Source organism: Sinocyclocheilus anshuiensis, unplaced genomic scaffold, assembly GCF_001515605.1.
Source record: "Sinocyclocheilus anshuiensis isolate Anshui unplaced genomic scaffold, SAMN03320099.WGS_v1.1 scaffold85, whole genome shotgun sequence".
NCBI lineage: Eukaryota > Metazoa > Chordata > Actinopteri > Cypriniformes > Cyprinidae > Sinocyclocheilus > Sinocyclocheilus anshuiensis.
In genome coordinates, this window is record NW_015536800.1 from 3,402,048 (window position 1) to 3,415,524 (window position 13,477).

General features: G+C 36.1%; 1 protein-coding gene across 5 annotated transcripts in view; it reads right to left on the bottom strand.

Moving 5' to 3' along the window:
• Positions 1 to 848: 848 nt before the first annotated feature.
• The window catches only part of micu3a (mitochondrial calcium uptake family, member 3a), a 27,442-nt gene continuing 14,813 nt past the window's right edge, over positions 849 to 13,477 (bottom strand). For 2 of the 5 annotated variants that reach the window (XM_016444427.1, XM_016444446.1), the window contains 8 exons: positions 12,561 to 12,656; positions 8,810 to 8,824; positions 7,781 to 7,875; positions 6,933 to 7,104; positions 2,762 to 2,870; positions 2,476 to 2,633; positions 2,054 to 2,118; positions 849 to 1,694 (listed from right to left, as the gene is read on the bottom strand). In XM_016444427.1, the coding sequence (XP_016299913.1) occupies positions 1,688 to 1,694; positions 2,054 to 2,118; positions 2,476 to 2,633; positions 2,762 to 2,870; positions 6,933 to 7,104; positions 7,781 to 7,875; positions 8,810 to 8,824; positions 12,561 to 12,656 (717 nt within the window). In that variant the 3' untranslated portion in view covers positions 849 to 1,687. The remainder of the gene's footprint in view (positions 1,695 to 2,053; positions 2,119 to 2,475; positions 2,634 to 2,761; positions 2,871 to 6,932; positions 7,105 to 7,780; positions 7,876 to 8,809; positions 8,825 to 12,560; positions 12,657 to 13,477) is intronic. The other 3 variants (XM_016444455.1, XM_016444437.1, XM_016444461.1) reach the window with 2 other exon arrangements.

Genomic DNA, 13,477 nt, shown 5'->3' on the forward strand with positions numbered 1-13,477 from the left:
TCACGTTTGGTGAACACGGTTTTTCGATTAAAATGATATGTATTTCCACATTCAGTAATGCTCACCATTATCATCGATTATAAAAACAGCCACCACATTCAAATGGAATTTGTAACATTGTTCTTACTGTTCCGGTTTTATATGTACTATAAATAATGTCAAATACTTTGTTCTTATTGTAGTAACAATATAAATATCCTTATATTATTGTCAAACATGCAGTTACCCATAATGCAAGTCAAACAACGCGTGGCAAAGCAACCAATCAAGAGAGAGCATAAGTATTCCTCAATAAAATAGACAGAACGTCACATTTTAGACTCTCGAACACAAATATAAAGTGCGAATACATATAAAAATAACAGTAAATAAAGAATATATATATATTTTTTAAAGTTAACGTGTCTGTAGGGTTTTATCGTGAATTGGTACAGCACTAACAAATGTCCGGAGCGAAACCGCCCACTCTTTATAAGGTTCCGACAAGAGTGTAAACTGTTCACTCTGTTCAGATTTTTATTCATCCAGGTATTTTATTTTTTGAATATTTGTTATAACCCAGAAAACAGCACTTGCGGTATTCTGAAGACATACGTCCTTAAGATAAATTTAATAACCAAATACAGCCAGCAGCACGTTTCAAAATTTCACTGACGGAAACTTTTTCTGAGCAGATGATCTATTTCTCCTATAAATATGTGTTAAATATGCATAGAATACATCCATGGAGAAATAATATTCTAATATAAGAACCTGTGTACAGACTATATGAAGATTATAAGTAACCTATATGTCATGCAGAATCATTGGACACAACAATCTTAAAAATTAAATTTTTAAAAGAAATTATTTTCTTTATTGACTTGAATAATATGGAATTTCAAGTCTGTATTTGTTAAGTGCTTGCATTACAGTACAGTCTTAAAAAGCGTGCTTAAACTTCTTGTTAATTGCCCCAGAAGGCAAGTCAGTCTTGTCATTGTACACTCATACCTGTTCAAAAATAAATTGTGTGAGAAAATAACAATTTTAGATTAAGGCAATGCTCATTATTGGGCTTAATGCTACATGAGCTACATAATCTCTTTCAAACCCAATTTATGATTTTGGTAGCCTATTACCATAAAGTATTACTGTTTTCACACAGTATGATTCAATAGCTATATTTAAACAATCCTGAAAATGGAAAAGAAAATAGCTTTGTTTGTAATTGGCATAATGAAATATACGGTATGATGCAATATAATATAGTATATGATGAATAAAAGGCCATAATGAGTAACTCATCTTGCTTAAAACATTTCTATTAAAAATGCATGAAAATTATCTCTTTACTTTGCCACGACACCCATGTGCAACTTCAAAACATACAAAAATTGTACCAGCTGAAACTTAGATACACAGCAGAGAGATATGCCATCCTCCAGGTTACATGCAAATTATTAATAGATTAATAGCTGATTACAGTTTGATTATGCAGGCCTGTGCAGATACTAGAACATACAGTGCAGAGCGCTGATTGCAGAGACACTATCCCAATCCAAGTTTCCCAAGGATTCAAAATCAGAAGAGGAGGAGGTAGATTTTATGATGGAATCTCTAGCACTATGTCTTCTCTCTCAAACATATCCAGAGCAGACAAATCAGTTTCATTCTGAGACAGAAAAGCCACGTTCCTGATTGTCATTCACCTGGTGCAAAGGAAAATGGAAAAGAGCTAATTAAAACATTTACTTTTCAAATATTCACTCATTAAATCAAGATTTTCCTGTACAAAATATATAACATAAATGGTAAGATTGTATACACTACTGCTAAAAACTATTTAATTATACTATAATTTAATTATAATATTATATTATATATAATAATATCATATATTAATATGTTACAATGTTACTGTTATACTATTTGTAATCAAATAAATGCAGTCTTTGTAAACATAAGTTTACTTTTATGAAAAAAACAACAACTCCAAACTTGTCAATAATGTGTGTGTGTGTGTGTGTGTGTGTGTATATATATATATATATATATATATAGGGTTACTTATCTGCCCGCCAGTTCCTTCTTCAGACACGATCTAAATGAAGTAAAACGCTCTACGGCCTTATAGCCCTGCAGAAAAGAGAGAAAATTAGTTATTAGGCTACTTTAGCTGACAAAATTACTATTAAAGAAACAATAACTTTTTTTATTTACTATCAACAAACAACTAGCTAGATTACAGGAAAAAATATGGAAAAATACTTTTATCAGAAGAAAATGTTACGATTAGAAATAGTCCTAATAATAATGATGAAAACTCTAAAGGAAGCTATAGGTTTCATTATACAGATATAGCCACTTAACACTAGGTTGCGCTATAGTTGCAGTAATACTGTCCTTAGCTCTTACAATTACATTCGAACGGTTGTAATAACTCAGTGATGTAAAAGATGATGCACCATTCTTTCCCCTACACCCCTCTCTTACTCTGCCTCCACGGTGCAGCCTGTCCTTCATAATACCAATGAACTCTTTGTAACTGAGCTGATCATCATGATCTACATCAAATATCTTGAAGATGGTGTTAACGAGGTGACGGGTCAGCTTAAGGCCTGTTGCAACATACACTGCCCGAGCAAACTCATCTGGAAGACAGAGAGAGACGCATTCGGATAGTGAATTTGCTCCACAAATTTAATGTAACAGGATCAGCTAATTTTTTGGTTTTCTTATAGTATTTTGAGTATGCAGTGGTAGGTCCAAAGTATTTCACCTTGTCCAATGGAACGACAGGCAAAGTTGTACATCTGCATGGCAATGGCAAAGTCTTCGAGGTTATTGAGGAACTGGAAGAAAGACCTGAACTCTTCAAAGGTGATGCCCTGATCATGAAAGAAAAGAGCAAAAAGACACAGGGGCAAAAGAAATCTTTTAATCTGAGACATCCATTCAAACAGACAGAGCTGCCATAAACTGACATTCCATTCCATTCCATTTCAAAGAGGATCTGTGAGCGACATGACATCACACAAAATCCACAAGCACAAATCGCATTTCATACCCAAGCGAATCTGTACTGAACAGACAAATGCAATGATGGACAAAAAGAAATCAACATTTTTGATATATGCAAAAGAAATCAGACGCTGTGCCACTCATGCTTGTTTGCTGATGCATGTTCTGCTCTTTGTTCTCTGACACACTGCTCACAATGATACATGCGACGATGAAAGGCATGAGTCATTTTACAGCACAATGTCATAAAATTGTCAGCCTGTCTAAATGCGGAGAAGCGAAAACAAACAGCATGACATCATAGACTGAAATCAAAGAGATAACTTACTATTTGACTGACAACAGAACACCAAGAATGTCTTAAAAACAGCTCAAAAGTTTGGGGTATTTTTATGTTTTAAAAACAAGTCTCATACTCACCATGGCTGAATATATTTACTGAAAAATAGCATTATTTTGAAATATTATTACAATTTTTATATTTATTTGAATGTATTTTAAAATTAAACTGGATTTGTTTATGTGATGGCAAAGCTGAATTTCCTGCAGTCATTACACCAGTCTTCAGGGTCACATGATCCTTCAGAAATCATTATATGCTGATTTGATGCTGTGGAAACATTTCCTATTATCATCAGTGTTGGAACCAGTTGTGCTGTTTAATATTTGAAATGAAAGAAAGGTTTGTAATCAATGTTTAATCAGTTTGATCATTTAAACGTGCCCTTAATGAATAAAAGAAAAGAAAAAAAACGACCTCAAACTTTTGAAAAGTATAGTTTACAGTGTACACCCAAAAATGATATATATTTTTGTCTTCATTTACTCACCCTCATGTTGTTCAAAACCTGCATTTCGTTCTTCTGTGAAACTCATTTTGAAGATCTTTAAATCTTTATAACATTTGACAAAACATGGACAAAAGCACCCAAGACATTTTCCAAAATATCTTCTGTTCCACAGAAGAAAGAAAAGGATACTAGTATGTCGTGAGGGTGAGTAAATTATGGTAGGAATTTAAATTTTAGAATTGAATGCATAGAATACTGCAGCATATTGTCCTGCCTGTCAAAATGAAATCTATGATTAAAACTTTTCCCTGGGGGTGTCAGTGTGTTGTAACACGTATCTGCTTTTTGGTTGTAGGAAAAGATAAAGGGTAATGAGGTAGAAAATACCTTAAACAAACACAGGAAAGGCTTGTCACAGCTATGGTAATCCACACAAACCTCTCTGGTGAGTATTTAACATAGTTCTAGTTACACATTAGGCTTAACTGTTGAGTAGGTTTGAGTTCAGGACTTGGCACTCTTGTGGAAAACCATAAAATTCCATAAAAGTGAGTTTAGGGTCTATTCTGTGGGAATTTGAGAGGAGGGTGAAGTCATTCTAGCCAAATGTACAAACTGCTCAAAGGGGTCCCAAAACCTGATACCTTCAACACAAACAGATCCCTCAGATGGGACTGGGAAAGAGCTAAAAGAGAGCAGTCACGCATGGAGAAACCTACATCAGGTGACCCTTTATAGATGGGCAGCATGACAATCTTTATTCAATCACAAACTTTGCCCCAAGCACATACACACACCGCACCCACACAAATACAGTGGGAAAGTATTTGGACACTTGACTTAGAAATGAAGAAATTTCATTATATATATTATAGATATATAGGTAGGTAGACAGACAGCCAGGTAGGTAGAGACAAGTTGGTAGGCAGACAGATAAGGTAGGTAGAGAGGTAGACAAGTAAGTAGGCAGACAGACAGATTAGATAGATAGATAGATAGATAGATAGATAGATAGATAGATAGATAGATAGATAGATAGATAGATAGATAGATATTTTAAGTGTGGATGAAGCAATCAAATACTTTTCGGGGCCACTGTATATTTGAATATAATTTAAACTCAAGAAATATATTGAAAGCTCTCACAACAAGATAATCTTAGCTGGTTGAAAGTAAAGGGAATTTACTTTCTTGAACATGTGCCACAAAATCAAACAGAGGGAAAACAACTGAAACAAAATGAAAGGCAAATCCAAACAAAACACGATCTGATCAAGAGCTGCGGGACGACGAATCATTCTGGCAGGGACAAACCTCTGCTTTCTTCCAGTGTGTGATAAACAGGGATAACAGAGAGAATACAGGAAGTTTTTGTACACTGTAATAGAGCTGGAACTTACCCTGCTACTGATATTACACCATTATGAATGCATCATTACAGCAATCAGTATAGATATACAGTATAGATATACTGGATACTGATGAGAATATCTGGAAAAAAAAAGGAATCAGGCTTCTTCTGACAGTCACTAAAGATTGGATTAATATGCAGTTTGAACAGAGCCTGTTTTTTTTTTTTTTAAGAATTACTATAGGGGCACAGTATACCGAACAAATAAAAAAATAACAAACAAACAAAGAGACACATAATATAACGTTTGCATTGAAGAAATAGTTCTTTACATTGTAGAAATAGTCAAAATAATAATAATAATAATAAAGTCGTGGATTATTGTAATGTTTTATCATTTATTTGGCACCCATTTACTGCAGACGATCCACTGGTGAGCAAATTATATAATGCTAAATTTCTCCAGATCTGTTCCAATGAAGAAACAAACTCATCTAAATCTTGAATGGAGAAACAAACTTATCTTGCATGGCCTAAGGGTGAGTACATTTTCAGCATATTTTTTATTTTTGAGTTAACTATTCCTTTAAAACTTTTGGGGAAGTCGTGGCGTAATGGTTAGAGAGTCAGACTCGTAACCCAAAGGTACCGGCAGGGATTGTAGGTGGGGGGAGTGAATGTACAGCGCTCTCTTCCACCTTCAATACCACGACTGAGGTGCCCTTGAGCAAGGCACCGAACCCCCAACTGCTCCCCGGGCGCCGCAGCATAAATGGCTGCCCACTGCTCCGGGTGTGTGTTCACGGTGTGTGTGTGTTCACTGCTGTGTGTGTGCACTTAGGATGGGTTAAATGCAGAGCACTAATTCCTAGTATGGGTAACCATACTTGGCCACGTCACGTCACTTTCACTTTCACTTTCACTTTCAAAACAACTGGGCCTGGGAAAAGACCAGTTCCACTTTACTACAATGTGTGAGTTTGACACTCACTTCTTAAACAAACATATACACTGAACAAAATTATAAATGCAACACTTTTGTTTTTGCCCCCATTTTTCATGAGCTGAACTCAAAGATCTAAGACTTTTTCTATGTACACAAAAGGCCTATTTCTCTCAAATATTGTTCACAAATCTGTCTAAATCTGTGTTAGTGAGCACTTCTCCTTCGCCAAGATAATCCATCCACCTCACAGGTGTGGCATATCAAGATGCTGATTAGACAGCATGATTATTGCACAGGTGTGCCTTAGGCTGGCCACAATAAAAGGCCACTCTAAAATGTGCAGTTTTACTGTATTGGTTAGATCTTTGAGTTCAGCTCATGAAAAATGGGGGCAAAAACAAAAGTGTTGCGTTTATAATTTTGTTCAGTGTAGTAAGAAAGATGGCTGTCTGCAGGATGAAAAGGTTAGTCACCTAAGTTGTAGAGTGGTTAGAACAGAAAAACTATAAGATTAAACTGCAGTTTACATGCAAGTGTCCCATGCACACTCACTATGGGGCACTTGAGCATTCAAGGGTGAATGAGCACTCAAGGTGTGGAAATGTGTGTATTTTTGGGCTGAATAAGAGAACTTTACACATGCATAGAACAAATATATGTGTAAGTTAATAAAAATTAATTTGTAGTTGTATTTTTAATATACAATTTCCTTGTGGGGCACAAAGTGTTGAACCATGTAATGCTGTTGGGTGAAAGTGTGAGCATGGGGGAGGTGGTTGTCACAGTTGTCCTACACCTTCCTTTCAGATGAAGTTAGAGGCTAGGTGATGTTACTCATTACCTTCTCATCAGGTATGCACTGTCGCACATTCTCCAGATAGCTGTGGATATCTTCTACATTAGTGTAGCGCAGCAAGATTCGTGCAAAGTCCTCTTCGCTGATGGTAGTCATGCCTTTGGAATAAGTCAGGAACTCGATCTCCAACATCTCAGTTTGCAGATTATCCATAAATCTGAAAGAGCAATGACCGCAATAAGAGTCAGAGTCAGTTTGCAGCCTTAGTGAGCATAGGAGATGATTTTAAAGACTTTTTTGTCATTTTATCATGCCACATCCTGTTAGGACAAGCTGTTCTTCTAGCAAATTCTTCTATTTGTCTACAAATCATTGAACAATTTAGCTCCGCCTTATCTTACAAACCTACTTCATCCCTACATCCCCACAAGACGATTACGATCCGAGGGAAAACTTCTCCTCCAGATCCCTCGCACTCGTCTAAAGACGAGAGGAAATAGAGCGTTTGAAGTGGCTGGTCCTACTCTCTGGAACAACTTACCATCTCATATTAGAATGGCCTCCACTCTACCTGTGTTTAAATCTTGTCTAAAAACTCATCTTTTTACTTTGGCGTTTATTAATTGATTTCGTTATAGTCATGTTATGTGTATTTGACATTATGCTATTAATATTTTACTTATTGTATTTGTACAGAGTGTACAGCACTTTGGTCGGCTTTTAGCTGTTTTTAAATGTGCTTTAGAAATAAACTTGAACTTGAACTTGTTAACTGACTTCAACATTTCCTTCTACCTGCTTGATGGACATTAGTTCTCACGCATCCATCCTTGCCAAGTGGATATGAATTAGTGGCATGTTTTTAGAGCTTTTTTCAACCCAAGTTGTCATACCTGTAGAAGTTGTCAAACGTTAGCTCTGCCTTCCCCTTCTTGCCAAAGAAGTGCACAAGCAGAGTGGTGTCAATCATCATGTTCTCATCGGCACGCTGCGATTGGTGAGGAGTGGCAGTAAAGAGAGAAAAACAAGAAAGAAGAAACTATGACAAAAATCCTTCTGTCTCTGGAATAAGATATCAGTCCATCATATGCTTGCTGAGCCATTCAGAGTACCAGCCATCCAGCTCTTGAAAGTGTGCATCCATTTATCATTTCTCCCCTGAGCCTACAGAGGACATGTTTTGAGAAGGCGTGCAGATCTTTATACCTTATGTGGGCGAGAATGGCATAAAGATTGTATATTAGACTAAAACAAAAACACAAAGAGCAATGATACACAGAAATGCACACAGACATGCCAGTTGTGCACATATAGATCCCCTGTATACATCTGGTATATTCAATTACCACTGAATGTGCAAGAGAGCCGTTCACAAAAATCGCTTGTCAGGATCGGACATTAATACCAGATGTAAACAGTGAAAATACAGGACACCAAGACATGACAACAAAAGCAAAGACACACAAAGCATCCATATTGCATGCGTTTCTGCAGCAAACTTTCACACAGCGTATCTGCAAGAGATTTGTGAAAGAAATGCACACGTGAGCAAATTCCACCTTCTCTAGAGAGAATTTGTTTAAACACCTCAACTCTAAAGTTAAAGAACAATTTGAGCTATCTTGTAAGTATCATGAATCCTTTTTATCAAGTGGAGCTCAGGAAAAGGCGTTCATGTTGTTCATTCACCAGTAAAAACAAAAAACTTTTGCCAGTGGCACGGCATCCAAAAACCTGGAAGAGGGTGGCCGAAAGGTGCAAATCCAGGTTGTTTTTCTTTTCTTTTCTACCCATGCTTCACCCTCATCTGCAAGAAGAGCCAATCATGCCAGGTAAAACCAGACATAAACACTAAACATCTCTTCTCATGGTTACGGGCCTCTGTGCAATAAAGCGGGCCAGAATGCAAGTCCATGTTGTACCTCTAGCTTAAAATCCTATCCATGGAGATACAATCAGTGGGTAGTTATAAAGAGAAAAACAATGATTCTTTTTCACTAGCCAGTTAGATTCAGTGTCATAGAGGTTTGGTGTTTTATCAACATATTAAAATAACACAAAATTGTAAAACGGTGACTGTAAAACAGGGTGGAAATGTTAACTTCTGATCCCAATTGTATGGAAGTCTGTTTCCAGAATAGAATAGAATAGAATAGAATAGAATGACCATTATTGAGAAATAACGTTTAAAATAAAAAAGTCCCAATTGTGAGATATAAAACCACAGTTGTGATAAATAAAGCAAATACCTTTTTATTCATTCATTAACAGCCTTCCATACAAGAGACTGTTCCAAAAGCATAGTAGGCATGTTCTCATGTCAGAAGCTGCTCCAAAAGAGTAGGTTAAAAGTATACAAGTATGCTGTCTTCTAAGATACCTTGTTTTAGCTAAATTCAAAGGCAGCATCATATACACTGCAGCTTCTCCAAGTCGAATGTAGATAGAACATTTTGCAGATTTTTAATACACATATATATTTCATTCAATACTGACAAAAAAAGCAGTTCCACCTAATTAAAACACAATATTTCACCCAATATTTGTGTGTGCTGTTCATTTTTTGTACATATTCACAACATTGCAGCTCTGTTGGAAACAACTGTAAGTGTAAGGTGAGGAGCATTATTAGTGTGATGCAAGTATAAGTGACCCTTAACAGTTGCTACTTGCTACTTATGTAAGAACACTCTAAATCAATCACTTATTAGGTTTCATACTGATTAGGATGCTGCCTTAAAAGGTAGCTGCCAATGACCGCTAGCATCTCGCTCAAAAATGACCAAAGAGTTTCTATATTTTTCCTATTTAAAACTTGACTCTTCTGTAGTTACATCGTGTACTAAGACCGACGGAAAATGAAAAGTTGCGATTTTGATATTACGCAGCACCTGAAAATAGGCTTATTGGAAATTACCTAGCTGGGAACTATTTTCAGGTGCTGCGTAATATCATTGCGCCTGCTGCACCTAATTGCCGTTTCTTCTTTTGAGCAATCATTTACTAGCAATTCCTGAGTGAAAATAGTTTCAAATTAAATCCTACACCATTTTTTTTCTCAGTGTAGATTAAATATATACATATTGCAAATGTTAGATTTGGTAGAATATTCTATATGCTAAATATATTTATTTTATATACTAAAATACAATACTGGGAAAAAAAACTGAATTAAAACTATAACTGAAATAAAAATAAATTACTAGCAAAGATTGAAAATTGATTCAAATCCAACACCATTTTTTGTCAGTGTAGCTTAAATAAATATCCACAAATGTTAAATTTGGTAGGTTCTAGCCTAACTTGAGATCTGTAAAATGTTTTCTGGGATCTGGTATGGATCAAATCCAAATTTCAACATTTTTTTTTTATTGTTTTTGTATTCACCCCCATTACTTTGCCCGCTGGCGGTCATAAATATGGCAGATGAGCAGAAAAGTCATGTGACAGAAACAGATAAATAAATGAATCTCTCTTTTATCTAAAACATTTATAGCTGTTTTTCTCCTTTCACAATTTCATCATCAATCTGCTGGAAGAGTGACATCACAACACTGTGGTTACAGGAAACCATTAATGTGAGGTCATCATTCTATGTAACACCACAGCCAGGCCCACAGTGTGACTTAGACACTGCCTGAAGCATTTTACTCTTTGATCTAAAAACAGCGGTAAAAACAGTGATTACTGCTGTCGACTTCTAAGATGAGTAACCCCAATCACACTTCCACACATGCTAGCATGCGCCCTTTAGCCCACAAACACACAATGTCTGGTACCCTGCAGTTGTCAACTCAGACAAACAGACCTGTCTAACTGCTGTGTCATCTGAGGAAGCCAAGCTGAAATTACCCTTTCATTGTGAATAACAGACTAAGTAAATACAGGGCATCTGCACACAGCTCTCCACAATCATTAAACTACTGCTTCCTACAGACGCCCTCTATTAGCCATTAGAACACAAACACACCATCAGGATGAGCAGATGTATTCTGACATATTCAGTGTACAAACAAAGGCCTTTAATGTGCCTGCCTGCTGAGAGCACTCACGATATTATGTTATTATTCGCAGTCGGTTTAAAGGGGTCATATGATGCGATTTCAAGTTTTCCTTTCTCTTTGGAGTGTTACAAGCTGTTCGTGAATAGATAAGATCCCTAAAGTTGCAAAGACTAAAGTCTCAAACCCAAAGAGATATTCTTTATAAAAGTTAAGACTCGTCCACGCCCTCTTAAAACGCCTCGTTCAAACACGCCTCCACATGTCTACGTCACGATGTGGGAAGATTTGCATAACATCGCCCAAATGTTCACGCAAAGAAAGAAGAGGAATTCGGCCAATCACAACGCACTAGATAGCTGGCCAATCAGAGCACACGTCGCTTTTCAGAACGATGAGCTTTGTAAAAATCGACTCGTTTCAGAAAGGCGGGGCATAGAGGAGAAACATTAAAGTACAGTATGTGGAAAATAATGTGTTTTTTTAACCTTAAACCACATAAACACATTTCATTACACCAAATACACCAAATAATGTTCTTTTTTAGCAACGTCATATGACCCCTTTAACACAAAGATTGTACATGCAAAATATCAGAAAAACAGCTAAACACAGACATTGATATGATGAAATTACAAAAACAGTTGCAAAAAAAACATGAAGCATTACAAAAGTGAATGTTAAACGTGAAACTGAAACCTAAACCTACACACACACACACACACATACACACATTTGTTTCTGTGAATTGTGGGGACTTTCCATAGACTTCTATTATTTTATACTGACCAAATGACATTTTCTATCCCCTAACCCTAAACCTACCCCTTACAGAAAACCTGTTTGCATTGTTACACTTCCAGATAAACATCATTTACTATGTTTAATATTTTTTTTCCCTCATGGGGACTGCAGGCTGGACCCCACAATGTCAAAAAATTTCAGGTTTTACTATCCTTGTGGGGACATTTGGTCCCCTCAATGTAGCATAAACAAGTACACACACACACACACACACACACACAAATGACAATAGCACATAATAAAATAAATACTAAATTAAAATGAAATGCAAACATATAGTTAGTTCAAAATAACTAAATAAAAACTATAAAAGTATAATAATAAAATAACACTGATAAATATACATACCTTTTATAGCAATTTGCAGCTTTATACTTTACTACTGTGAAGGTTTTTAATATTTAAAATTAAAACATCCCAATAGAGTTTTTATTTTTTAATCTGAGTTTTTGGAAAATACACTTCCATTCTTATAATTAAAAAAATAAGACATTCACTGAAAGCCATACTTTTTTTTTTCTTATCAAGTGAATTTATATCAACAAAAGTATCTTGTTTTAGGATGTTTCTGTGTTTTTACTGAAAAACAAGGCAAAAATACTGATTGGTTTTTGGAGTGAAGCATCAAAAACAGATTTACTAGAAGATCAACAGTTGATAAAATACATAAAAAAGAGGGATGAAATTAATACAAATAAAAGGATATTCATAGGTAATTTAAATTACGATGTTATAGGGTTGGGATGATAAAACAGGGAGGAATAAAAGTTACGATGTAACTTTTCCAAGCAAGAGCATTGCGTTAGAGATGGCTAGGGACAAATAAAAACATGGGATGAGACTGGAGGACAGAGGGCTATAGCTGTACCTCTGCCAGGTCAGAAAACAGGGCCTGGCTCGCGCCACGTCTCAGCATGTCCCAGTAGCTCCTGGGCACAAACTCCTGACTCTCTTTTTTTAGCACCTGCAGAGGGGTTAGCATGAGATGGAAAGCTGTTATCATGTTAGCTTTGACAGACATGGTTAATAAGAGGATGTGTCAGGTGGTCTCTCAGTCCTTTTCTCAATCATGAAGGATATATTGCAAATCTATCAACCTGAACAATTAAATATACTGTATGAAAGATTAATATGAAGATTGGGAGAGGGGACTTGTTGATGTTAGCCAAATGCTAATTGTATGTGGTTTTATGAGGTGAGTGATCAATAATTTAAAAAAATCTGGGAGATTAACCAAGGTTTTAGGTTTTATCAGCATATATATCAATATATCAGGTACAGAGTCTTCTGTGAAATGGCTCATGTGTGTCATCATTCACTCACAGTATTCAGTTTATACCAGAGCACAAAATCTTGATTATGATTGGTCCAGTCTATGAATATTTTCAGGTTTGTTTTTAAATGCATATCACTTCACCATGTTCTTTCCAGACACTTTTGAACTAATAACAGTGGCTCAGACTTAAAGGGGTCACATGATGCGATTTCAATTTTTCCTTTCTCTTTGGAGTGTTACAAGCTCTTGGTGCATAAAGAAGATCTGTAAAGTTGCAAAGACTAAAGTCTCAAATCCAAAGAGATATTCTTTATAAAAGTTAAGAGTCAGCCACGCCTACCTAAAATGGCTCGTTCTAACATGCCCCCACATATCTACATCACTATGTGGGAAGATTTGCATAATGCCGCCCAAATGTTCACAGAAAGAAAGAAGGCGTAACTTTTATTCTCGCTGTAGTATTGTTGTTGCTGCCGCCATGTCGTGAAGGCACTGTGTGATTCGTTGTG